Source organism: Phodopus roborovskii, unplaced genomic scaffold, assembly GCF_943737965.1.
Source record: "Phodopus roborovskii unplaced genomic scaffold, PHOROB, whole genome shotgun sequence".
Lineage (NCBI taxonomy): Eukaryota > Metazoa > Chordata > Mammalia > Rodentia > Cricetidae > Phodopus > Phodopus roborovskii.
This window is the reverse complement of record NW_026126407.1, coordinates 11,485,004-11,510,735: the sequence shown is the minus strand read 5'-3', so window position 1 is coordinate 11,510,735 and position 25,732 is coordinate 11,485,004. Positions and strand designations below refer to the sequence as shown.

At 51.2% G+C, this 25,732-nt stretch overlaps 4 protein-coding genes across 7 annotated transcripts; 3 read left to right on the top strand and 1 right to left on the bottom strand.

The window, feature by feature from the left end:
- The first annotated feature begins 311 nt into the window (after positions 1-311).
- Gabarap (GABA type A receptor-associated protein) lies at positions 312-2,919 on the top strand. Its single transcript, XM_051180201.1, has 4 exons — positions 312-509; positions 979-1,057; positions 1,195-1,313; positions 2,433-2,919. The coding sequence occupies exons 1-4, from the start codon at positions 420-422 to the stop codon at positions 2,496-2,498; spliced, it is 354 nt and encodes a 117-aa protein (XP_051036158.1). The 5' UTR covers positions 312-419; the 3' UTR covers positions 2,499-2,919.
- An 858-nt stretch (positions 2,920-3,777) lies between these two features.
- Phf23 (PHD finger protein 23) lies at positions 3,778-7,890 on the top strand. Of its 4 annotated transcripts, none has more exons than XM_051180188.1 (5): positions 3,778-4,015; positions 5,529-5,560; positions 5,668-5,760; positions 6,393-7,017; positions 7,135-7,890. In XM_051180188.1, exons 1-5 carry the CDS (start codon positions 3,982-3,984, stop codon positions 7,347-7,349), a joined length of 999 nt encoding a protein of 332 aa, XP_051036145.1. In that variant the 5' UTR covers positions 3,778-3,981; the 3' UTR covers positions 7,350-7,890. The 4 variants fall into 4 exon arrangements, with proteins under 4 accessions (XP_051036145.1, XP_051036144.1, XP_051036146.1 ...); XM_051180187.1 differs by having other exon boundaries at positions 6,192-7,017; XM_051180189.1 differs by lacking the exon at positions 3,778-4,015 and adding an exon at positions 4,944-4,987.
- A 618-nt stretch (positions 7,891-8,508) lies between these two features.
- On the top strand, positions 8,509-17,884 carry Dvl2 (dishevelled segment polarity protein 2). Its single transcript, XM_051180173.1, has 15 exons — positions 8,509-8,891; positions 12,682-12,751; positions 13,028-13,173; positions 13,309-13,418; positions 13,524-13,659; positions 13,775-13,865; positions 13,982-14,051; positions 14,134-14,273; positions 14,357-14,433; positions 15,087-15,154; positions 15,519-15,647; positions 15,719-15,850; positions 15,953-16,132; positions 16,546-16,764; positions 16,897-17,884. Exons 1-15 carry the CDS (start codon positions 8,698-8,700, stop codon positions 17,343-17,345), a joined length of 2,211 nt encoding a protein of 736 aa, XP_051036130.1. The 5' UTR covers positions 8,509-8,697; the 3' UTR covers positions 17,346-17,884.
- Positions 17,885-18,040: 156 nt separating this feature from the next.
- Positions 18,041-23,300, bottom strand: Acadvl (acyl-CoA dehydrogenase very long chain). Its single transcript, XM_051180176.1, has 20 exons — positions 23,190-23,300; positions 23,047-23,122; positions 22,708-22,773; positions 22,548-22,620; positions 22,401-22,465; positions 22,177-22,311; positions 21,397-21,541; positions 21,126-21,255; positions 20,907-21,032; positions 20,426-20,624; positions 20,073-20,177; positions 19,558-19,644; positions 19,410-19,472; positions 19,226-19,327; positions 19,052-19,149; positions 18,884-18,956; positions 18,728-18,800; positions 18,565-18,637; positions 18,395-18,470; positions 18,041-18,325 (listed from the first exon to the last, which is right to left on the bottom strand). The coding sequence occupies exons 1-20, from the start codon at positions 23,249-23,251 to the stop codon at positions 18,185-18,187; spliced, it is 1,968 nt and encodes a 655-aa protein (XP_051036133.1). The 5' UTR covers positions 23,252-23,300; the 3' UTR covers positions 18,041-18,184.
- Positions 23,301-25,732: the final 2,432 nt, after the last annotated feature.

Sequence of the window (25,732 nt, the reverse complement as noted above, 5' to 3'; positions counted from 1 at the left end):
TAAAGGAACTAGAGACCCAACTCTTATGACCACCACCTGCTACCCTATTTCGTCCTCAGCTTCGTGCTGCGAGGCTACCGGAGAAAGGGTTTGAAACGACAGCAGTCTTCGCAGCGATGTCATCTGCGTAACACATAAATCGATTCCAAAGCGGTTACGCTGAAGGCGTGAGATGTCTGGGCAGCGGGCGGTGCTACGCCAGTGGCGTTAGCGAGCTGAGCTAGTGGCGTATTTCAGCAGGCGGGGCCGCACCGGATGGTCGGGGGCGGGGTTGGTGAATAGGGAAGTGGCGCAAGTTCGCGGATCGCTCCGCTGAGTCTGTTCGTCGAAGCCGCTGCCACCTCCGCCGCCGCCCCCTGTCCCGGCCCCCCCCCCTGGGTTTCCTCAGCCCAGCTAGGTCCAGCCCGGCTCTCGGGAGAATGAAGTTCGTGTACAAAGAGGAGCATCCGTTCGAGAAGCGCCGCTCTGAGGGCGAGAAAATCCGAAAGAAATACCCAGACCGGGTCCCGGTAAGGACAGTATCAAGAACCAAGCCTCAGGGTGCTGACGCTGTCGCCACAAGCTAGGCTTGAGTCTGGGAAAGCGGTGGTCAGGCTCCAGTCTGTCGTTTGGATAGGAGTCTGAAACGGTTGTCCCTGGTACCAGGAATTGAGAAGCTTGTATAAGTATAGCTGGGACTGTGATGTGGACAGGAGAGGGTGAGACCTGGGCATTTATCAGAATGTAGGCCTTAGGGAGCTTGACAACCAGGGCTTTCATGGCCATCCTCTCAACTACCTAGATTTAGGGTAGAGTTTAACCAAACAAATCATCCTGTTTCTCTGATGACAATAGTTATTGTGATGACCCACTCTGTGACCAGTACTCAATATTTAGGTAAGCCAGTGAGGCCAGAATCTCTGGAATATCGTATCTTGAGTTTTTCATCGATGTAGTTGTATTTTTTGTGTCTTCTCAGTCGTATCTTCCTTTCATCAGGTGATAGTGGAAAAAGCTCCCAAAGCTCGGATAGGAGATTTGGACAAAAAGAAATACCTGGTGCCTTCCGATCTTACAGGTGGGCACGTGACCCTAAATGTGGCTCTCCTTCAGTGGGTGGGTGTGCCATCTTCGTGGGAGGACGCTTCACCTGGCAGCTGTTTTCTGGAAGCACTGATGACCTCTGTGACATTCTTGCATCTCTTGTTTTGGCAGTTGGTCAATTCTACTTCTTGATCCGGAAGCGAATTCATCTCCGTGCTGAAGATGCCTTGTTTTTCTTTGTCAACAATGTCATTCCACCCACCAGTGCCACGATGGGACAGCTATACCAGGTATAGTACGTTGGACGTAATGGGAGTGTTTGGAGAGGAGTCCTGGACAGCTTGAATACAAGAAAGGAGTTGGGATTTTAACAGCAGTGAGAATTGACAGAAGAGCTTGAGTTGGAGTAGTAGCTGTTTTAATTGGGACCCCCTACTTACCCAAGTCTCTTCCCCTCATCCAAGATGTCAGGACAGTTTCTTTCTCTTTCTCTCTCTCTCTTTTTCTTTTCTTTTTTTTTTTTTTTTTTTTTTTTTTTTTTTTTTTTTTGAGACAGGGTTTCTCTGTGTAGCCCTGGCTATCCTGGAACTTGCTCTGTAGACCAGGCTGGCCTTGGACTCGAGATTGCCTGCCTCCACCTCCTGAGTGCTGGAGTTAAAGGTGTGCGCCAGCACACTTGAAGCCCCCACCTTGAATAACAGATGCACAGTGGTGTATACTTTTAACCCTGTAAGTCCTCAGGAGGCAGGAGCCTGTGTCAGCACAATCACGGTTGCTTCTGTACCCAAATTTAATCCTATCATTAAAATTGCTGGGTCTCTGAAGCTGTCCTGGCAAATCAGAGATACATATTAAGATCCTGTGTCAAAACAAACATAAAACAGCCGACAGTGGTGTATACTCATGCACACCTTCAATCTCAGCACTCTGGAAGTAGAGGCAGGTAGATCTCTAAGTTCAAGACCATTGTGGTCTATCGAGAGTTTGAGCCCAGCCAGAACTACATAGTAAGATCCTATCTCAAAACGAAAACCCCAGAATACTCACACACACCCCAAAAATAAAAATGAATGAAAACAAGCAAGTAGTATCTTGAGTTGGAAACTACCTTGGCTATGTAGTCTGAGGTCAGCTTTTCTTAAAGAAGAGAGAGAAAATAATAAATTGCTTTTTATTATCCCTTTTGTACTAGGGACTATATTTAGTGCCTACACTTGCTAGGTAGGTCCCTTATAGATGACCTATATCTTCAGTTGTATTTTGAATCAAGTTCTTAAAGTTGCCTTGGTGGCCTTTAACTTTGAGTCATTTCCAGGAGCTGGAATTACCAGGCCATCCCTAAAAGAATTATTCTTGAGGAGTGTCTTGGATTCAAGTTGCCATTACAGCCTTTTTTGGTTTCACTGTAGGAACACCATGAAGAAGACTTCTTTCTATACATTGCCTACAGTGATGAAAGTGTCTACGGTCTGTGAAGCTGCTGTCCCTGAGGTGGGGGGTTCCATTCTACAAAGAGAGGTGGCGCTCCTTCCTTGACATCTACTTCCTTCTTCAGGGGAAAACACCATCTCCCTCCTTCAGGACCTGCACTTAATGTTTGAGGCTGATTCTCCAGTCCCTCTCAGCAAGAGGGGTCATGGTAGACGCAGTCTGTACATCTTCCTCTCCCCTTGTTTGCCCTCCATTCCCTCTCTGCTTTAGACTTCTTGATTGTCAATCTCTGTCACAACCGTTGATTGTTTTGGTTTCTATTCCCTTTCTAACTGCCCAGCAGGCTCAGAACCCCAACCAACCCTTCCTTTCACTACCTTCTTTTTGGGGGGGTAGATGGAAGGGATTGACATTGTCAGGGGGAGGTAGGAGGCATATCAATAAAGAAGAAACCACCAAGCTGAATTGAATTTTGCCCTCTGTCATTCCACCTCCTGTTTGTTTCAATTGTCATGAACTTCAGTTGTGGGAAAGAAGGAATGTGGTATGGGTTAGAGAAAAAGGACCAGTAGGTATTTCCGTGTTTGAAAAAAAGTTTCTTTTTTCTTTTTTTAAATGAGTGGAATAACGTGAGCATTTTATATATGTGTCTATTGGGTTGTGATATAAACAAAGGGATGGTGTCTGGGTTTCTATGGAGAAAGTTTGAAAGCACCACTTTTAGGTAAGCATGTCCAAATTTGTTACTTTTGTTACTTTGTATTAAAAAACAGATGTTCATTCTTGGGAGGTGGTAAAAGGCCTGTCTTTTAACTGGCTGACACTTGCAGAGTTTGTGCCAGTGTATGGGATCCTATAAAGTGGAATTTCAGAGAGGACGAATACTGGGAGGATGCCATTATCATTAGGAGAACTTCATCTCCCAGCATCCATGTCTCCTCTTGGCCGGAAGTGGGGCGGTTCCCTGAGGGGTAAAAAGAAAGTACAAAGTGAGGCAGTATGGTGGCCGAGAGTTCTAATCCCTTTTTCGTCTACTTTCTTGGTCCCGCCCAGCCTACACTTCCCGGGAGTCTGTGCGTACTTTTCCGCTCTACCCTTCTGCCTCCGGATCTCCCCGCCACTCCCCTGTTGGGCGGGGATAGGAGACTGTTCATTGCGCCTGCGCCTATCCGTGGTTTACTGGGAATTGAAGTTCGAGAGAATCTTGCAATCCTCTTTCCGCTGCCCCTGCACAGACTACAAATCCCTTGGTGCACTGCGCGGCGGAGCCGGCGGGGAGGGGGAGAAGGGAGGGAGGAGAGAGGAGGAGGAGGGAGCAGGCGGCCGGCGGTGCGGGGGGAGGGGGCCCGGTCCGGGAGTGCGGGAGGCAGTGGCAGAGGGAGGTGGCGGTAGCGGACTGGAGTCTCAACCGCGCCAAGGCGGACACTTCGGTGGAGCGAGGCAGTAGGAACACGGAGCACCCAAGGCAGCACCGGGAATCCCGGCTTCGAGGAGGGGGTCGCCGGGCCGGGTGGAGGGTAGGGGGCGATGCTGGAAGCCATGGCGGAGCCCAGTCCCGAAGGTAAGCGCTCCACAGGCACAGAGGACAGGGAGAGGGTGAGGATTTAATTGGCAAAGTTGGAGGTCGATCTCCGGCACCCAGCGGGGGAGTGCGGGAAAAGGGGTCGGGGGCCTGGCTCTTGAGGTGGGGGAGCGACGAGTTGCGATACCTTGGGAGAAAGAGGAGTGGGAGACTGTGTCTGGATAGTTAGACATCAGGCACGGTGTGGATCGTGGTGGTGGGGTGTCCGGGGATAGGCGCTGGAAACCCGGCTTCGGGGGCTAGGAGCTGAAAAGGCCTCGGACTGGTTGGCGCTCGGAAGCAGAGAGGCTGGGGGAATCTGGTTGCTGGAGAGTAGTTGAGAGAGCACGACGAGGATTGAGTGAGGGGCCCGGTAGTTGGCCAAGGTGGGGGAGTTTGTGACGGTGGCGCTTGAGCGCCTAGTAGTTGCCGCCAGAGATAGGTTGGTGATTGTTAGAGGGGTGGGCAGGTAGTTGTGGGGAGAAGAGAGGGTCTGGGTATTGTCTCCGATAGAGCCCGACCCTGAGGGGTAGTTGTAGGGCCAGATAACTGGGAAGCGAGGCTAGCCCGGTACTTGTAGGGGCGGCGGGGCGAGGTGTGGGGGGTTAAGACCGGCAACTTGCGCGGGGGGGGGGGTTGGTCGGTCGGCTAAGGCAGGAGCCTGCGAGTTGTGGAGCGTATTGGGGGGCAGCGGCGGCAGCAGCTGTGGAGTGTCTGGATGGGGACCGGGGGTTAGAGTTTAGGGGTTGGTAGCCTAGGGACTTGCTGAGTACGGGAGCGGGAGGGGGCGGCCGGAGAAGCTCGGAACTGGGCCCGGGGGCCCGGCGGGGAGCCCGAAGAGCTCGAGACGGGGAGGGGCCAAAGCCCCGGATGGGGGCGGAGGGACAGCGAAATTGTGGGGAGCGCGGCGGCGGTGGGGGGGCAAGTGGGGCTGTGTCCGGGCTGCAGCTCTCTGCCTGTCCCGGACGCGAAGTAATGTTGGGGAGTGTGTGCCCGTGTGTGTTTTGGGTGGGGGTAAGGGGCGCGCCCGGCCTCGTGTTCGAGTGGAGGGGGCCGGAGGGCGGGGAGCAGTTCAGCATGGTCATCCCGGACCCTGGGGGCGGGCGGCGTGGAGGGCCCAGGGCAGTGGAGCGCGGCCGGGTAGGAACTCTGGGCTCCGGGCGCGTGTGAAGGACGGGGGCGGGCGGTGGCCTGGTCTCGCCCCGGGAGCGGTATGGCGGGGTGGGGCGCCAAGAGAGCCGAGTTGACTGGAGAGGCTGGGAGGGGGCGGGGCGCTGGGCCTCTGGTTGGGGGAAGGGGAGCGCTATAGCGAGGCCGGTAAGGGCGCCGCGCCCAGGCTCCGCCCCTTGGGGCGGAAGGGGGAGCAGGGGCGGGTCCGGCACAGCTGGGGGCTGGCTGGCTTGGCCCGGTGACCTAACAGTGGATGGGATTAGGTTGAGACCTCCAAGGTTTAGATATAGGATTTTACAGACTCTTTCCTAGTGCCTTGACTCAGCTTTTATTGATTTCACAGATCCACCTCCGACTCTTAAGCCAGAAACTCAGGTGAGCTGTCCCATACATACCTTTGGCTAGTACACTGCTAGACAATTTGGGGGCTGTGTTTTTGGGAATGCCTGGCTTCCCTTTGATCCATGTTTCCTTTCTTTTAGCCACCAGAGAAACGGAGGAGAACAATTGAGGATTTCAACAAATTCTGCAGTTTTGTCTTGGCCTATGCCGGTTACATCCCTCCTAGCAAAGAGGTAGGAAACAGAAAAGTAGCTGACTAGAGTCAGAGGGAATTACTCTATAGGAAGAGCCTACTATACTATGTAAGACTAAGAAAATAGAAGTTTTTAGGGCTATGGTGGAAAAGCTGGTGTGGAGAGATGGAATAATGATATTAGTTGGCAGCAGTAACAAAAATTTGGAATATCAGTCAAGATTATTTAGTGGTCTTGACTGCTATTAATGGAAAGTTCCCAGGTAGGTATATTAGCAAGTGAGATACAGAAACACAGTTAAAGTAATATAGTTTCGGCTCTAGGCAGGGGCACTGGGGTTAAGGAAGGTTTAGAGGACATGTCAGATTTGTGGTAGGGATGTGTCTAGTTCCTGGTTTTTATGCTGGATATGTGGCAAGGCTGAGCTGTCACTAGGTCCCTGCTGATCCTAGTCTCTTCCTCCTTTTAAGGAAAGCGATTGGCCAGCTTCTGGCTCTAGCTCTCCATTGCGAGGTGAGAGCGCAGCAGACAGTGATGGCTGGGACTCAGCCCCCTCCGACCTTCGAACTATCCAGACTTTTGTTAAGAAAGCAAAGTCATCAAAGAGAAGGGCAGCTCAAGCAGGTCCTACCCAGCCAGGACCCCCAAGGTCCACTTTTTCTCGTCTGCAGGCCCCTGACAGTGCCACTCTGCTTGAGAAGATGAAGCTCAAGGACTCTCTGTTTGATCTGGACGGCCCCAAAGCAGCATCTCCACTTTCTCCCACGTCCTTGACTCATACCTCCCGGTCCCCTGCTGCTCTCACCCCAGTGCCACTTTCCCAGGGGGACCTTTCCCAGCCTCGAAAGAAGGACAGAAAGAACAGAAAGTTGGGACCAGGAGGTGGGACTGGCTTTGGGGTGCTTCGGAGGCCTCGACCAGCTCCTGGGGATGGGGAGAAACGGTCTCGAATCAAGAAGAGCAAGAAACGGAAGTTGAAAAAGGCAGATCGTGGGGATAGACTCCCACCTCCTGGCCCTCCTAGGGCACCTCCCAGTGATACAGACTCTGAAGAGGAGGAGGAAGAGGAGGAGGAGGAAGAGATGACCGCAGTGGTGGGGGGTGAAGTCCCAGTTCCTGTGCTCCCAACACCCCCTGAAGCCCCTAGGCCCCCGGCTGCAGTGCACCCTGAAGGTGTTCCCCCTACTGACAGTGAAGGCAAGGAGGTGGGTAGTACAGAAACAAGCCAAGATGGAGATGCCAGCTCCAGTGAAGGCGAAATGCGGGTCATGGATGAGGACATCATGGTGGAATCAGGTAAGGAGTTAGGGCTGCCCAGGGTGGGGAGCTGGAATGATGGGTTTGGGGGATATTGTGAGCCAAGCCTTAAAGAGAACACTAAACAAACTTTGTTTTTCCACTTTGTTTTTCCAGGTGATGACTCATGGGATCTGATCACGTGTTACTGCAGAAAGCCCTTTGCTGGGCGGCCCATGATCGAGTGCAGCCTGTGTGGGACGTGGATCCACCTCTCCTGTGCTAAGATAAAGAAGACCAATGTTCCTGACTTCTTTTATTGCCAGAAATGCAAGGAACTTCGGCCAGAGGCCCGGCGGTTAGGGGGTCTTCCCAAATCAGGAGAACCCTGACATCACTCTTGAGGCTGGAACTTGTGACATTACTTGGAAACTGAGGCTCAGAGTCTTCAGCCTCTTCAAGGCAGGAATTCCTGTGGGAGACTCGTTTGGAAATGAGTGTCTTCTGCACTGTCCTTCCTGCTCCATGGACTTGAATTAGACCCCATTCCATCTGGGTCAGGGGAGGCTGGATCTGTAGGCAAATCTCTGTCCAGTGAACCTGCCACACTTTCACTTTCAGGGCCAGGGCTCAAACTGGGATGTAATGGGATAGTTGTCTATAAAATTGTAGTGTAAATACAGCACTCCCCTCATGCTTTCTTCTCTTCCACTCCCATTTACTTTCTTCTACACCGGTTGTTTTTAATTTTGGACTCCCCATGTGTGACCATGATGGCTGCTCAAAGGTGGAGTACCATATCTGGTGGAGTGGGGAAGGAAAGCCAAAAGGTGTCAATTACCACTAGCCTCGTTTTTAATAATATTGGCTGGCTGCTTGTACAGACAGCCAGCGTGTTGTAAATAAAGCAGAGTGGGCTCTCGTGTTTTACAATCCTTGCTGTCCTATTTGGGGAGGGGACCTGGCAGATCTGTAGTTGGGGCTGAAACGCCCTCTTAATCCCGCAATTTGGGAGGTGGAGACAATTTAGGATCTAAGTCTGGTTTCAACCACTTGAGACACTGTCTGAAGCCCCCATCACCCTCCCTTACTCAAAAGTCAAATCTTGACCAGTTTCCAGCTTTCTCAAACCAGAAGCTATCCTAGCGTCCAAATTGGTTTGCAATTTTCCGTTTACCAATACCCTCCCACACCCCCATGGTTGCACCTGAGGTGTTTTGAGCTCTGGACCTGGGATGGGTAAAACAAAGTGGGAGCCAGTTGCCAGCATTCCAAGAGTCGAAACGGGGTTGGCCATAGTACTTGGTGTGGGGCGGGGTACACGTTTGGGGGCGGAGTCTTTTAGGGCTGGGGACCGTTGCTCAAGTCGGCGGTCACGTGACTGTCTAGGCGGGGCTTGTAGTAGTAACGTGACACAAAGTCACGTGAAGGGCAGTCCGCTTTGCAAAGTGGGCGGGCTTGTGTCACGTGGCATGGGGAGAGGTGGGCGGGGAACCTCGATAGAGTTCGCGACGTTGGTGGTGGTGTTGGACCTCGGCTGTGGGGTCCAGGGCTCTGGGTTTCGCTCTACGGCTCTAAGCTATCACTCCGCTGTTCCACGCCGACCTCCTTGGGCGCGTCTCCCGCGCTGGCCCTGCCCTGTCGGTGCTAGCACGTCAGGTTGCGGGTGTGCGCAGGCGCGGCGGGGGCGCTTAGTCCCGTTGGGTGGGCGGCTGAGCCCGGGAGCGCGCGAGCGAGACCATGGCGGGCAGCAGCGCAGGGGGCGGCGGGGTAGGCGAGACGAAGGTGATTTACCATCTGGATGAGGAAGAGACTCCCTACCTGGTGAAGATTCCCGTCCCGGCGGAGCGCATCACCCTCGGCGATTTCAAGAGCGTTTTGCAGCGGCCCGCGGGCGCTAAGTACTTTTTCAAGTCTATGGATCAGGATTTTGGGTAAGCGCGAGGCCTAGACGGGGAAGGACGATGGGTGTGTTAGAATGGATTGAGCGATTTTGAGGGGGACTGATCTGCCTTGGAATTTTTCTGGCCTGTAGTGGAACACAGCATATTGTACTATGCTAGGGTAGATCGCCCATCCCAAGACGGACAAGGTTATAGTTGGACACATAGAGCTTGAGAAGAACGGGCTGGACTTGAGTAAACCAGAGGCAAGAAAATTAGGTTGGAATGATGGGGCACACTGGTTTGTTTGGCCAGATTTTAGCCAGAAGGTTATAAGAGGCGATGCTTGAGGATATTTTAGGCTGTGCTGAGATTAGATTCAACTATCTTGGTAGGCTGTTATGTTCTCAGACGTGTCTGCACAAGGATTATATAGGAATATTACGTTTTTCTTGTTTGCTTGCTTGCTTTGATTGTTCTTTTGTTTTGAGACAGGACCTTACTCTTTGTATCCTAGGCTGGCTTCGAACTCTTGGGAGTTCCTGCTAAAGCCTTGAGAGCTGGAGTTAACAGGTGTGAGCCAATATGCTGGGTGTGCAGTGTCATTATTTAGATTGAGCTGTAGTTAGACAATTTAGGATGTTCTGGCTTATTAATTAGGTTCCATAGTAGTATTATTTTGAGATCTGAAATAATGCAGAGATGTCTCTATTGGGGATGGCTTGAGCTGTTTTGAAGATTTTTTTTTCTGGCGAAGTTTGCACCATTCTGTGCTCTTTTTATTTTCTCTTAGGGATACACCCCTCCCCCCTTAAGGGGGAAATTGGAGGTTTGTTTATTTTAAAGTTATTTTGTGTGTATGGGTGCTTTGCATGCGTGCATTTTTGTGCACCACAAGCATTCAATGCCTCAGAAACCAGAACATAGCATGGGATTTCTTGGAACTGGGGTTATGTATATGTTAGCCACTATGTGGGTGCTGGGAATTGCACTCCAGTCCTTTGGAAGAGCAGCCAGTTCTCTTAACTGCTGAGTCAGAATTTCATTCTGTAACTAAAGCTACCTAGAGCTCACAATATAGGACAGATTCACCTTGCATTTGTAGCAGCGCAACCTCTACATCTGCATCCTGTGTGCTTAGGGTAGAGATGTGTGGCACTTATATCTGACCCAGACCTGGGTTTACTATGTTACAAGATAGGAACAAGTAGGCAGGCTGGTGGTGCCTGTACATACATACAGCTGTATTGGGGTATTGCAGTCAGTACTGGTGCTGCACAGTTGCTTGTGTGGAGACACTGGGGCTATGCTAGAATAGATTGGGTTGTTCTGGGGTAATTTGGGACATTCTGGGTGATCCTGGGCTGGAATGGAACTCTTAAGTAAGGCAGCCTTTTGTACCTATTAAGGCAGCCTTTTGTAGCTATTAGGACTGAGCCTTCTGTGTTCTCAGGCTCAAGGTTTGAAGATAGAGTGCATTAAGTTCTGATATTCTGAGTTGGCATAAGGAAGATAGCAAGGTACTGGGTGGAAAAAGGTTATTTACCTCCTGAGTTGGGGAGAGGCTCTTTACCTGTGAAAAGTCCCTGTGGTCGGAGCACATTCCCCATGAGCTAGAACTGAACAAACTGGACTTTCACTAAAGATTGTTCAACATGAACAAAGTGATACTATCTAGGGGTTGTCTTGTATTTGAATCAAGGTTCTTCTTTTTGCATTATAATTTTAGGCAATTTATTTCACTTTTGTGCTTTGATTTCTTCATCTGTGGCATGATGATAATCACAGTGTAAAATGCTTAATTTAGGTGCACAGCGCATGGTGGCTGGTAATTTTCATTTAGTATTAAGGCTAACTAGTTCATAGACTAGATTATAGTGATACAAAATTGCCTGCTATGGAGAAGACTGGGCCATGCTGAGGTTGTGTGAGGTTCGGTTATGTTGGGAAGAGTTGTATACATTGAGAAGCCCAGTGGTGACTGGGCTATGTAGTCTTGACAGCAAACATATGAGGAGGCATATACCCTCAAAATGTGGCATATAACCAAGGCCCCCAGAGCATATTAGGCTAGGGTTAATCAGCCAAGAGGTTTTATTATTTTAATTTTTTCCTTTATTTTTGTGTATATTGTATATGAATGCTTTGCCTGTATGTATGTATATAATGTGCATGCTTGGTGCCTGTGAACATTAGAAGAGACAGAGCCCAGAACTGGAGTCACAGACAGTTGTCAGCCACTATGTGGGTGCTGGAAACTAAACCTGGGTCTTCTGCAAGAGCAATAAATGCTCTTGACCACTGAGCCAGCTCTCACTGAGCCAGCCCCCAGACAAGAAGGTCTGCTTTGAGGGTGAGAGTGTGAAAGCACTTTGAGGGTGTGTGTGAAAGCAAGCCTCATGGCTCATATTTCATCACCACGTATTTGCTAAAGCTTACTAAGTATCAAGGCTGGCACTGCAAACCCAGGACACGTGTTGAACAGAATAGATGCTAATGATTTTTTTTTTTTGGGTATTGAGAAGGAACAAGTCTAATCCAACACAGGAACCTGTGGGAGGCTGGCCACCAAGGCTGGGCTTTGGGATTTTTCAGGCTGAGCAGATTGCTTAGTGAGATGAGGCAGCCAGGAAATGGGAAGCCCAGCTTCTCCTCTGTGGGAGCTTTCCTAGTGTGGAGCCTTATTGGCGCACTGAAGGGTGTTTTTAACCTTCAAAGGCCACACATTTGCACATCTCTGGATGTGAATTAGAGAACTGAAAGGCGGTGGGACAGCAGAGAATCACATGAGGACCAGAGCCTTTAATGGGACAGATGTGTAGAACAGAGATAAGGTTAGCAAGGCTCTAAGTTAGATATTTGGAGCAATTGGAGAGCTGTCCGTAAAGGCCTTTGGAGTGATACTTGAAGGCTTCAATCAGATGAGAAGAAGTCTTTGGAGCAGCATTGTATCTCTAAGGATGAGCTGGGGGTTGGGGGTAAAAGTAAATAGTTTCACTGTAAAAGCCAAGGGGCCAGTTAACCACGGTGATGCGTGCTGGGCATGGTGACATGCCTTTAGTCCCAAGAAGCAGAGGCAGGTAGATCTCTGTGAGTTTGAGGCCAATCTGGTATACCTAATGAATTCCAGGCCATCCAGGGATACAAAATGAGACACACACACCCTCAAAAAAATGTAGAGGATTGGGTCTAGAGAGGTGGCTTAGAGGATATAAGTGCTTGCTTGGTCCTCTGTTAAAGAACTTGAGTTCAGTTCCCAGCAACAAAATGGTAGCTCATGACTCCCAGTAACTCCAGCTCCCGAGTATCTAATGCCCTCCCTGACCTCTGCAAGCATGCTCACATGTTCACACGTGTTACAGGGGTACACAAGAACATGTACATATAAACATTAAAAACCATGAAGTGTACTAGCCAGGCCAGCAGAGAATCAACATGCTTGGGTTGGATGGAGCTTGGGAGAGACTTTGAATGAGATTTGGGTTGGGGGTACTAGTCTGTCTGCCTGCCTGCCTGTCTGTCTGTCTGTCTCTCTCTCTCTCTCTCTCTTGTTTTTTTTTTTTTTTTTTCAATGCAGAGTTTCTCTGTAGCCCTAGTTGTCCAGAAACTCACTCTATAGACCAGAATGGCCTTGAACTCACAGAGATCCATCTGCCTCTGCCTCCTGAGTGCTGCTCCTTTGTCTTATTTTGGAGGGGTGGGGATAGACAGGGTCTCTCTGTGTAACACTGGCTGGCTTCAAGTTCAGAGCTCCTCCTGCCTCTGCCTCCCAGGTGTTACAATTGATTGAAGGTGTGCACCATCATACTTGACATCTTACTGAGTTCTCTGCTCTCCACAGGGTGGTAAAGGAAGAGATTTCAGATGACAATGCCCGCCTACCTTGCTTCAATGGAAGGGTTGTCTCCTGGGTAAGGGGAGTCATTACCAAGCTGCTTCCAACCTCAGTGCCTTTCTGCAGCCTATCCCCTGCCCTGCCCAGTCATTGGTGCCCTGGTTTCTCACTTCTCTACTTGTAGAATCAGAGGGCATTCCTTGGCCTTCTCTTTCCGGAGCCTCCCATACTGGTTGTGTTTTTCAGGGCTGTTCTCCCCGGTCTCTGAGACTCTCTTCTCTTTGTGCCCCTTCCTTTAGTCTTTCCACTTAAACACTACCTGATGGAGCCATGTTTTCTTGAACTCTTTTAGCTAGTGTCTTCAGATAACCCCCAGCCTGAGATGGCGCCCCCAGCCCATGAGTCTCGGACAGAACTGGTCCCTCCACCTCCACCCTTACCCCCTTTGCCTCCAGAAAGAACCAGTGGCATTGGGGATTCAAGACCTCCGTCTTTCCAGTGAGTCCTTTACATTCTTGAATCCAGGGGAGGGGAGTGAAGAGGGGATCCAGTTCAAGCCCTTGGAGAGGGGAGACTTAGGATTCGGTGCTCTGTTTTGCTGACATTGGCTGGAAACTATTTCTACCTATGTAGCCCTAATGTATCCAGCAGCCATGAAAATCTAGAGCCTGAGACTGAAACTGAGTCTGTTGTATCACTGAGACGAGAACGACCTCGAAGGAGAGACAGCACTGAGCATGGCGGTGAGGGACAGGCCCTGGAGGAAGGGTAGACTGGGAGCTGAGAGGGGAGGCAAGGTCAGCATGCAGGGTGGGAGGCTGGCTCCTAAGGTTTTCCTTTGTACATAGCTGGTGGCCACAGGCCCAGTGGCACCTCAAGGCTGGAGCGCCACCTGGCTGGCTATGAGAGTTCCTCCACTCTCATGACCAGTGAGCTGGAGAGTACCAGCCTGGGAGACTCGGATGAGGATGACACCATGAGTAGGTATGGTTTCACACATCTCTCCCCAGGCCCACTCCCTCCTGCCCACTCACCAGTTTCTTGTTGTTGCGTTTGACCACTTCCGCCTCCAAATGCCCTGCCTCTCAATTGTTATCAGATTCAGCAGTTCCACTGAGCAGAGCAGTGCCTCCCGCCTCCTCAAACGCCACCGAAGGCGGAGGAAGCAGCGGCCACCACGCATGGAAAGGGTGAGGGTCCTTTTGGGAGAAGTGGGCCTTAGTTTAGCTGGTGGTGCACGGAGGCTTGGGGCTTGTCTAAGTGTTGGTGAAGAGCAGTTCACCTCTTTCCTGTCTTCCCGCCACAGACCTCATCCTTTAGCAGTGTCACCGACTCCACAATGTCCCTCAACATCATCACGGTCACACTGAACATGGGTATGAAGGTCCTAACGAGAGATGGGGAGGACAGGGTCTCCAGGGTTTCTGGGGCTTAGTCTAATGTGAACTCCCTCCACAGAGAAGTACAACTTCCTGGGTATTTCCATTGTGGGCCAAAGTAATGAGCGCGGTGACGGAGGCATCTACATCGGCTCCATCATGAAGGGGGGCGCTGTGGCTGCTGATGGGCGTATCGAGCCTGGAGACATGCTTTTGCAGGTATGCCGACAGGTTGGATACCAGCTTGGGCAGAGGCTCTCACTCTCCCACGCTGCCTCTAACCCATTTCTCCTCCCTCCCAGGTGAATGATATGAACTTTGAGAACATGAGCAATGATGATGCTGTACGGGTACTGAGAGACATTGTGCACAAACCAGGGTGAGCCTCTACTGGGTGCCGGTCCTTAGGCCTCTTGTTTTTAAGTCCTTTCACCTTTGTTGTGCAGTTTAAAAAAGAAGCGAGGCCAGGCATGGTGGCACATGCCTCTAATCGTAGCACTTGGGAGGAAGAGGCAGGTGGCTCTCCGATTGTGAAGCCAGCCTGGTCTAGATAGTGAGACCCTGTCTCAAAAACCAAACCAAACCAAACAACAGGTCTAAGTAGCGGTACATGTCACTTCAGCCTAACGCATGAAAAAATGTGATGATTACCTCAGAAATCCCACCCACTGCACACTCCTTCCCCCTCCCACCCTCCTCACTGATGGTAATTACTCTTGACTTCTTTGGTCAAGAAAACCTTTGATGGTTTTTCCACCCATGCCTGAATTCTGGAACAAGATGGTTCAGTGTTACCTGTCTCATGCTTCCTGTGAGTGAATGGTACAGCGTGTGCTCCTTGTTTCACTCAGCAGTGTGTTTTTAACTTGCCCATATTGGTGAGTCATCCAGATTGTGGAGCCCTTCACTCTCACGTTCTCCAGCCCGGTTACGTGTGTGTTCCTGTCTCCTGTGTCTTATGCATCAGGCTTGGTACTCCTAAGGCCTCTTCCTCTATGCACTTGACTGTGACTGGCCCTCTCTTCTCCACAGCCCCATTGTGCTGACTGTGGCCAAGTGTTGGGATCCCTCTCCACAGGCCTACTTCACCCTCCCCCGAAGTAAGTGCTCAGGCAGGGGTATGAAGTGAAGAGATCTGGGGACCCTGGGCATGGTAGCTTAAGTTTGTAATCCTAGAGCCTGGGAGGCTAAGACAGAAGGCTCTCCCGAAGTTTGAGGCTAGCCTAGAATCTATAGTGAGCTCTAGGCAAGCCTGGGCTACAGAGTAAAACCCTGCCTCAGACAAACCAGGATGAAAAGAGTTTAGAGGAGCCAGAAGATGAGGCTGGGCTTCCAAGTTACAGGGGATGGGTTCAGGAAGGTCAAGGGAGCAACAGGACAGGGTTCTTAATCTTGGAGGGGATGGGGCTAGTTTTCTAGGATTAAGTAGTGCTGGTCTTGGTGATTATTTTATTTTTGCCACAGATGAGCCCATCCAGCCAATTGATCCTGCTGCCTGGGTGTCGCACTCTGCTGCGCTGACAGGCACCTTCCCTGCTTACCCAGGCTCGTCATCTATGAGCACTATTACATCTGGCTCTTCCCTGCCTGATGGTGAGTCTTGAGCCCCTCCCCACCTTCCTGTTTGAGTGGACCTTTCTTGAGTTCTCTGTTGTCTCTATTAGGCTGTGAAAGCCGGGGTCTCTCTATCCACATGGACATGGCCTCTGTGACCAAGGCCATGGCAGCCCCAGAGTCTGGGCTAGAAGTCCGGGACCGCATGTGGCTCAAGATTACCATCCCAAATGCTTTTCTAGGTATTCCCAGGCCCTGAGCAAGGGGGCATGGGGAGGGGAGGAGGAGGCCACGGCTGGGAACAGCAAAGGGTGAGAGCAGACTTTTCCCATTGTTGATCTCAGGCTCAGATGTGGTAGACTGGCTGTACCATCATGTGGAAGGCTTTCCTGAGCGCCGGGAGGCCCGAAAGTATGCCAGTGGGCTTTTGAAGGCGGGACTCATCCGGCACACTGTCAACAAGATTACTTTTTCTGAACAGTGCTATTATGTCTTCGGGGACCTCAGTGGTGGCTGTGAAAGTTGTAAGTCACTTGCCCTGGTGTGGGAGAGCAGGTTGTCCTACCTTGTTCTTCAGTCCAACCCTAGACCTGGCCCAGAAACTGTAGAGATGGCCACCAGGGTAGTGAGGCGCTGTACCCACACTTGGCCTTGCAGTGGCCAGCCATGGGGGCTGGTATGCTGCTGAACGAGCCAGGTACCATTTGCAGAGCTCTATTCCCAAGGGAAAGGATGCCTCATGAGTCCCATAAGAACATACTGAGGCAGTGACCCTGGTTGTATCTATGCTCTAGAAACAGAGTTTCCTATTCTAAGCCATCATAATCTCTTTGGCCTTCCCATTGTGGATGGCTCTGGAGAAATGGTTTCTGGTTTCTGTCTGTTCTCAGGAATCCTGGCCTTTTAAAACAGGGACCTCTCTTCCCTTTTGTTGCAGACCTAGTTAACCTGTCTCTGAATGACAATGATGGTTCCAGTGGGGCTTCTGACCAGGATACCCTGGCTCCTCTTCCTGGAGCTACCCCCTGGCCTCTGCTGCCTACCTTCTCCTACCAGTATCCAGCCCCACACCCCTACAGCCCACAGCCTCCACCCTACCATGAGCTTTCATCCTACACATATGGTGGAGGCAGTGCCAGCAGCCAGCACAGTGAAGGTAAGTCACCCCACTTACTAATTCAGATAGAGGGCACAGTACAGGGGTCTCGGGGGAGAGGCAAGAGCAGGGGCTGGGGGAATCCAGAGGACTCTGCATGCGCTTCACTTATCCCATTACCTCCCCCCACAGGGAGCCGGAGCAGTGGGTCAACAAGAAGTGATGGGGGGGCCGGGCGCACAGGGAGGCCCGAGGAACGGGCCCCCGAGTCAAAGTCTGGCAGTGGCAGTGAGTCCGAGCTTTCCAGCCGGGGAGGCAGCCTTCGGCGGGGTGGGGAACCTGGTGGGACTGGTGATGGGGGCCCCCCTCCATCCAGAGGCTCAACAGGCGGTACCCCTAATCTCCGAGCTCTCCCAGGACTCCATCCCTATGGCCCTCCTCCAGGCATGGCTCTCCCCTATAACCCCATGATGGTAGTCATGGTGCCTCCACCCCCGCCCCCTGTCTCTACCGCAGTGCAGCCGCCTGGTGCCCCTCCAGTCAGAGACCTGGGCTCTGTGCCCCCAGAACTGACAGCCAGCCGGCAGAGCTTCCACATGGCCATGGGCAACCCCAGTGAATTTTTTGTAGATGTTATGTAGGCCTACCTTGAGGCCGCACTGGGTCTGTGCCCTTGGCTTTCGAGTCTCAGCTTGGTGCTCCTCATAGTACCTGGGTTCATCCTGGTGCCTGGTTCCTACCACAAGGTTTTTGCCACCGTGACTCTCACCAGCAGTGCCTGGTCCTTCCCCTTCCTCAGGGGTAGTTGGGGACCTTTGGTTATTTTTAGCTTTATTTTTTTATAAGACTTTTTGGGGGTTAAGATAGACTTTCTTATATTTTGGGGAGTATTTTTTTAGTAGACATTTCCTCTTTTATATGAAGAAACTCTTCGTGTAAAATTTCCTGGGTCCCTTCTAACCCCAGAATATGACCACCACCTCTAGTTGCCTAGTTAGCTGTCACTTGGAGGGTGGGTGGTGGTTAATGGTACCCTGGGAAGAGGAAGGGGGGGCTGGGTACCCTAGACAGCAGTCCAAGGAAGCTGGTGGTGTACATGGGGACTGTGTAGCTGCCTTTGTTACTCTATTTATTTTAGTCACTTGTATAAAACACCAAATAAAGCAATAGAGGCCAATTCCCCAAGCCTCTGGCTCCTTTCTTTGGGAGGCAGGTAGAGGGACCACGGGAGAGAAAAGGAGGGAGCAGTAAGGTAGAAGAGCAGAGGGTGGCTTGTTAGAAAGTGGGGAGGGAAGCAGGCTGTGCAGAGGAGGGACTGGTGAGATGCAGCAGAGGGTGGCTTGTTAGAAAGTTTATTGTTCTTAAGGCATTAAGGATTCCAGAGAACAAACACATACCAGGGCCCCATTAAAGGAGGGGGGCTGTGTTCTGGCATAAGAGAAGGCACATAACTTAGACACTAGAGCCTGACTGGGAGTATTCAGATTCGAAGGGGGTTCCTGGTGGCCAGGCCACCACTCTCTACCATGGCCTTGGAGATGCTTTTGAAGTTACGGAAGAGCTGCTGCTGCTGAGGGTTGGATTGAAGGTTAGCCATGTTTTCTTGGATCCGTGCTGCAGCCTGGGGAGAAGGAGAGGGTCAGGCTGCTGTCCTGGCTCCCCACCTTCACTGGGGAGCTCCAAGGCTCACCTCAATACACCAGCTGTCACAGAGCATTTTCTCATGCTGTGCCTCGGGGTGTCCCTCACTCAGGGATCTTGAGGCTCTGTAAGGAAACAGGAGGTTGATAATCCTGAGCTGTGGTGCTGGCCCAGCTACTCTGGCTCAAAGCTCCCAAGCTTCCCACTCTGCCTTCTCACCTGGAGAGAACCACGACCATGGCATAGAGGTCAATGGCTCCATCTGCCAGCCGGTGCAGCACGAACTGTTCGTCTGTCAGGTAGATGAGGGTTTGAGAGTTAGTAGTTTGAGGGAAGGCAGAGGGGGTGTGGCAGAGGTAAGGGGGCTGCAGAGCTCACTTACTGACAATCCCTTTCTTGTGCTTCATCAGCTTCGCCTCCACTACAGTGGCAAATTGCTCCAGAGCCTGCACTGTCTGAAGAGACAAGAGTCACACAGCTCTGAAGAAGCAGGCAGCCCAGCCCCTTGCTGCAGGCTCTGCTCGAAGGGACCACTCACCAGTTCACCACTGCGACTTAACTCTGGGTGGACAAGCCCTGAGAGACTCAAACCACTCCCAAGTCCTGTCCGCCTAGAAAGAAGTGGAAGAGTGGGTGACTGGTTAGTTGCTGCATGCCTACCATCTTGTCTTCCCTGGCCCTGGCCCTGGCCCTGGCCCTGGTTTACCGCCTCAGCTGTTTGCCTGCTTCTCCTATCAGGAGGCCAACATTCCCAAGAGGATTCTTTAGGGCATTGCCAAGCCCAGTGAGTTCCTTTCCTTTGTCCTGTCGGGGAGGAGGGTCCAACAGTCAGGATTCAGTGTCCTTCACAGCTCCTCTCCCTTCCTGTCCTTCCTCTTACCATACAGCCCTGCAGAGCCACAAACAGTCGAAGAATGTCATTTGTCCCTTCAAAGATCCGGAAGATTCGAGTATCTCGGAGTACACGCTCTATCCCAGGTTCCTAGTGTAGGGAAAGACACATGGGCCTCTGTTTCGAGGTCCTGTCCACACTGTAGGACGCTGTGCTGAGGAGTACTCCATACCTTCATGAAGCCCATGCCCCCCAATATTTGGATGCACTCATCTGTCACTTTCCAGGCTGCCTCCTAAGGACACAGAAACAACTGAGTTTGGTTTTGGAGCTGAGTTCCTGAACTGAACTCTGTCCTTCCAGCATGCCTGGGTCCTCACCGAGCCAAAGATTTTGCTGATGGCGGCCTCTATCTGGAAGTCTGTGAATCCTCGGTCCATGTTGGCACTCAGCATGTAAGCCATGGACTGAGGGGACAAGGTTGGGATGTGGGGGAGAAAACAGGAGAGGGCTGCATCAGCCAGGATGGTTCATACTCCAGTCTCAAGACCAGCTCTGCTCTACTCCCCTACAACCCTTGCATTCACTGTCTCTAACCCCCTAGTCAGCTCAAACATGTCCAGTAGGTGGTCCTCTGATTGGGTGAACCGGGCTTCCAGGCCTCAGACTTTTTAAAGGGGTGGTTAGAATTAGTATTTGGTAAATCATCTGGGAAGCAAGTAGCAGAGCAGCATCACTCCTTCAGAAGCCGAACTGACTATGCCTCCTCGCATCCCCTAGGGCATTGGTGTAAAGCTGGAGACCCACTGCCCCAGGTGCTGCTGGGGGTTGTAGTCTGACCCAACTGTGAAGAAAGCCATAGGGCTCCAGGGGGAGGGACATAGGACATCCTTACCTCAGTCACATACTGCAGAATTGCCATCCGAGCCAGCTTTTCCTGGATCATCCCAAAGTTGTGAATTTTGTCCCCAAACTGGGTACGATTAGTAGCAAAGTCAACCTGAAAGGCACATGCATCCCACTTGTGATTCTGCAGTCTCCACCTGGATGGGACTGAGACCCAACTTGGAGGCTATGGAAGAGTGTCTGTCTGTGCTCTGACAGAGGGTGTGCCTGCAAGGTAGCCGGGGCACCTGCGCAGGGGCTGGAGACTTAACTTAGTGGATGTGTGTGTGTGTTGTTAGATAGCCAGGCGTAAATGCTAAGAGTGATTCCTTCAGGCTAGCTGGGAACTGAGGCAGGACTTACCGCCTTGGCAATGATGGCTTTCATGGTGCCTGCTAGGGTTGCAGCCATCCCAAATCTTCCATTGTTAAGGATATTCACGGCAACCTTGAAGCCGCTTCCCACCTCTCCTAGCACATTCTCCGATGGTACCTTTACTCCATCAAAGTACACTTCTGCTGTGTTAGATGCTTTGATGCCCATCTTCTTTTCAGGGAGCCCACTGAAAAGGTAGGGCAGGAAAGTTGAGGTGTGACTAGGTTGCTGTGGTGGAAAATGGCCTCTCCAGTGCTTATAATCGGGGAGGAACTCCCTAGGTTGTAGAGAGCATACAGGCACTGTACATGTGCCTTAGGACTATGGAGGTCTGGCAGTGTCCTATTACCTTTGTTCCCCCAAGAAAGCAAACTGCCACTTTCTTAGTTTCTTATACATGCCCCAGTGTGACTTGTAAGAAGCACTGGCTTCAGAGTCAAGTGCTGTCCCTGTCCCCACGCTCGCTCACTGGGTAACGCCTCCAAAGCTCCTTTCCACCACAAAAGCTGTGATCTTCTCTTTCACGGCCCCCGTGGCTTCATCTTTAATTGGTGTCTTGGCAAAGACGGTGAAAATATCTGCAATACCCCCATTACTGTGGAAGAATGAGATGATTAGTAAGTGGTGTGGCTCAGAGCAGTGAGGTCGGCAGATGGGGCTGAAGGGAAGAAGAGAGATGGAAGATTGCCTGATCCAAATCTTGGTTCCATTGAGAGTATAATATTTTCCACAGGGGCTGGGTACAGCTGAGCTTCGGATGGAGGCTGCATCTGACCCACTTGAGGGTTCCGTTAGGCAGAAAGCTGCCACAGCCTGCCCTGTTGAGAAGAGGGCTGATTTACCTGGCATCATGATGGCCATCCAAGTTGTGTCCCTCCCATACTACTCCTGGGAAGTTCCTTGTAATACCATGAGTGGTATCACACTCCTTACCCCTAGGTCTTTTAAGGTTGCCTTACCAGATGCCACTTTGGGGAGGTATTTTTCTTTCTGGGCCTTTGTGCCATAGAGCAAGATGCCTTTGAAACCGATACTCTGATGAGCTCCCAGGGTAACGCTAACACCAAGGTCATGCATGCCCACGATTTCTGCCAAGCGAGCATACTGGAGGGGAAGAAGGCATCTGGGATTGTAACATGCTGCATTGAACTGGCCCTCAATAGGAGAGAATGTGTAACAGGGTAGAGGCTAGGCTGGCTCATCTCTACTACAGGCGTGTAAAATGGGATCATAAAAGTCACGGGAGGACTGGTGATGTAACTCAGTGGTATAATGCTTACCTAGCCAGCATGAGGCTCTTTCCTGAGAAAACAGGAGCAGGGACATCAAAGGTCCTAGATCTTTTTGTTTGTTTTCTGAGACACTCTCATTATATAGTCCTGGCTAGCCTGGACCATGATATGTAGACCAGGCTGGCCTCGAGACTCAGGGGTCTACTTGCTTCTGCCCCCAATGTATTGAGATTAAAGGCATATACTGCCACACCCAGCTGCCCCGATCTTGATGGGAATATTGCCTACTATCTTGTTGCCACACAGTCCCTAACTTGGGTTAGGTCCTTGGTCCTAATGGCCTGCATACAGATAAAGTTTTCAGGGAAATATGTATACACAGCTGAGAAATTGAGCAAGCAGACAGTACCCCTAGCTACTTGCTTGGCCCTAGTGGTGAGGAAGCTCAGTCTGCCAAAGCTAGAGCAATGTGAGGTATTAGTAAGTTAACAAGGAGGATCCTCTCACCTGGGTATTGCAGAGGCCCAAACCACCCAGCTCACTGGGTACTTGCAAACCAAATGCGCCCAGTTCCTTGAGGCCCTTCAAAGTCTTCTCCTCCACCTGCTCCAAGGAGTCATTTTTGGCAGGATCATTCACTTCCTGGGTAAGGAATAGGACCCCATGTTTAGAGGCTTCTTTAAGCTTAATATTTGGCTACCCCAAAGGGCTGTGCCCCAGTCATTTCTTACCTCAAAGAACCGGCCCACTGGCCCCACCAGCTCTTTGAGGAATTGTGTCTGTTCTTCACTGAGCACTGCAGGATGGGAAAGGAAAACAAGCCAGTCAGGTAGGGAGGCTGCCCTGCCTACATTGCCACTGATAACCCCTTTGCTTACCAGATGGGTATGGGAACACCTGATCAGTGGTGAGCTGGCCTTTGAACATCCCCGCCGCAAAGGACTTAGATTCCTGGGCAGAAGAAGAAAGTTTCAGGGGCTGGTTGGGACGAGTCTACTCCTGGCTTGTAGGGGTCAATCCAATTTCCAGTTCACTTACCGCCTTGGCTGATTTTTCTCTGGTGGAAGCATCGGAGGAGATGGTATCTGGTTTGTTCAGAACCGCCTGGGGAAAGGAGGAGGGTAGTTAAATAGGCTGGAGATGGGTCTTAAGGTGTGCCGAGGAGAACACCAGGAAGCCCTGGCCCTGGGGATGGTGCGTCAGTGTCTTTTCCCCTACTTTCTCTCTAGGGCACCCTGGCTTGCCCTTTCCCCTACTTTCTGTGCCAGAGCTGCCACCAGGTGACTGGGATAAAGAGAGAGACCCCTGTTGGTCACAGGCTAGTGGGAGCCGACAATCCCATTTCTGTGCCCCTCTTTCTCATCCGCTGTCACTTACCTGAGCAGCCTCGTTGGCATAAAGTCTCTGGGCAGAGGTAGGCCGGTGCTGTCCCAGAAGCACAGTAGGTCGCGAGCTGTAAGGAGTGTGGGTTCAGTCCTACCCTGGTTTCCAGACCCAATGTCCCCCTCCCATATACTGACCTTCGGGCCCCCAGCCGAAGCAGCTGCCGCCCCACACTAGGAGTTATCCGAGCCGACTGCATCTCCTAAGCTGCTGCCAAAGCCTTGACCGCTGACCTCCTATGTTCCGCCTGCCTAAGGGTTGTGTCTGGGCCTTGACTTGCGCTCCACAATGCACTGCGCGGTGGGGGCGTGGTCTTTCGGGCCCAGATGTATGGTGGGAGTTGAAGTTCGGCGTGCACCCGATCCCTGTATTCTGACTGACCTGGAGTGATCGATCTTTAAGCAATCCGTTTTCTTTCCTACACTCTTTAGTGCCATAGGTCTGAACTAAAGTCTAGTTCAATAAAAAGGGATGAGAAAAGATGAAAGGGAGGAGTTTAAGTGACTACGGCTAGAGGGATGGATGGAGGATTTCCTAGATGGAGTTAGAAGGGAGAAATGGGGAAAAGGACGGTAAGGTAAATGTCAGATTCAGAGGCATGGATTCTTTGGGAAAATGTCCCCTAGAAATAAGGAGGGGAATGAGGTGGCAGCAAATTCTGAGAGCTAGGACGTTTTCACCAGTTCAAAGGGACAAAACACATAGTAGGAACCTTTGGTGTTAGTTGTTTTTTTTTTTTTTTTTAAGTAAAAATCTAACAAGAAATTTATACTTTTTTAAAAAAGGATTTTTATTTTAATTACGTGTCTCTGTGTGTTTGTATATAGGTACGTGCACATGAGTGCAGTGTCTGTAGAGGTTAGGGACAACGGGTCCCCTGAGCAGGCATTTGTGAGTCTCCTGATGGGTGCTGGAAACGTGGGTGCTCAGGTCCTCTGGAAGAATGATGTGCATTTCTTCCTTTCAAGATAGGGTTTCTCTGTGTAGCCCTGGCTGTTCTAGAACTCCCTCTGTAGACTAAACTGGCCTTGAAATCACAGAAATCCACCTGCCTCTGCCTCCTAAATCCTTGGGTTAAAGGCATGCACCACCACCACCTCCTGGCACATTTATATTTTAGGTTTATCGTGTTATTTTTAATGTTATGTATATGTTTGCCAACGTGTGTGTGTGTGTGCGCGCGCGCGCGTGTGCGTGCACAGGCACACATGCATGTGTGTACATATGACATGCCTGCAGAGGTCAGGAGAGGGCACTGGATCCCCTGTAACTGGACTTACAGATACTTATGTGTCACCATGTATGTGGGTGCTGGAAACTGAACTCAGGTCCTCTGCAAGAGCAACTAATGCTGTTAATTGTTGAGCCATCTCAAACCTGATGGTGGGGGCACATGCATTTAATCCCACCACCCAGGAGGCAGAGGCAGGCTGATTTGTGGGTTTGAGGCCAGCCTGGTCTACAGAGTCAGTTCCAGCACAGGTTACAAATCTACAAAGTGTCTTGAAAAACAAACCAAAAAGTTGATGTGTGTGTGCAGTCACAAGCTCTCCTCTGAAGACCACTTTCAATAGTCCTCTCCTTCCACCTTTATATGGGTTCCTGATATCAGGTTTGGCAGCAAGTTCCCAGTGAGCCATGTCACCGACCCCTGTACACCCCCCTCTTTCCACACTTCTCACTGTGATCAGGACTGGGAAGAGAAAAAGCTGCCACACTCAGCTTAATTCTTCTTAATGGCTGGGACTGCCTTAGAGAAAACCCTCTTTCCCACTTTTTGGGAAAGTACTAAATCATACCTGGCTTTTGGGGAGGCACATTATGTGTAATACAGTGGCACCTGGGGACCTGTGGAAGAAGGGGACTCTGAGGCTGCTCGCGTACTTCACTAGCTACAACTGCGTAGGGAGAAGGCAGCTCAATTCCACCAGTCTTGTCGGATTAGGGAGATTAAATAAAGCAAGCGAAGAGAGATGTCCCAGAGACCAAGAGGTGAAAAACGGGTCTCTGGAGGGGAGATGTGGATCTCTGATGGGGGCCTGGGTGCTCTTTCTGTCCCTGAATCTTTCCATGGGGTCTAGAGTGGAAGGACAAGGGTGGAGAACCTTAGATGACTGACTGTGTAAGGGCCTTGGCCTCAGTCCTTTGTCACTTGCTTCTCACCAGTTCCCAGGTCAGCCCTCTGGCTCTTGGCTCCCCCACTCTTGCGGTGGGCCCCTCCCCTCCTTACAGTACTTCACAGTGACCTCTTCCAGGCCTTGCTGGGTGAGTAATTCCGGGGTTCTAAGGGGCCATGGTGGAAGGGGCTAGCCTGGGCCTACGAGGGCAGATATTACAGGTTCTAGACTGTGTAGAAGCCTGCAGAGCATCTGGTCCAAGCTATAGCTCCTGTAGTCAGCCTAGCTAGAGGAGCTTCTCTTGACAAACAGAAGCCCTGGGTAGCAGGGGTGGCCAGAGAGGCCTGGGAAGTGGGAGGGTGACTTAGTTATTTATGTTCCTGTGACAGACATCCTGGACTATTATGAAGCTTCCATCTCAGAGGGTCAGGTAAGGTGGTGGAGGTGGGTGCCTGGCTTCCTGACTGAGCTGGCAGGACTGGAGACACTCACAAATTCCTTGCTAACATTAAATTGAGATTTAGGGGCTTGGCAACAGAATCATGAGTATTGACTGAGGGGTT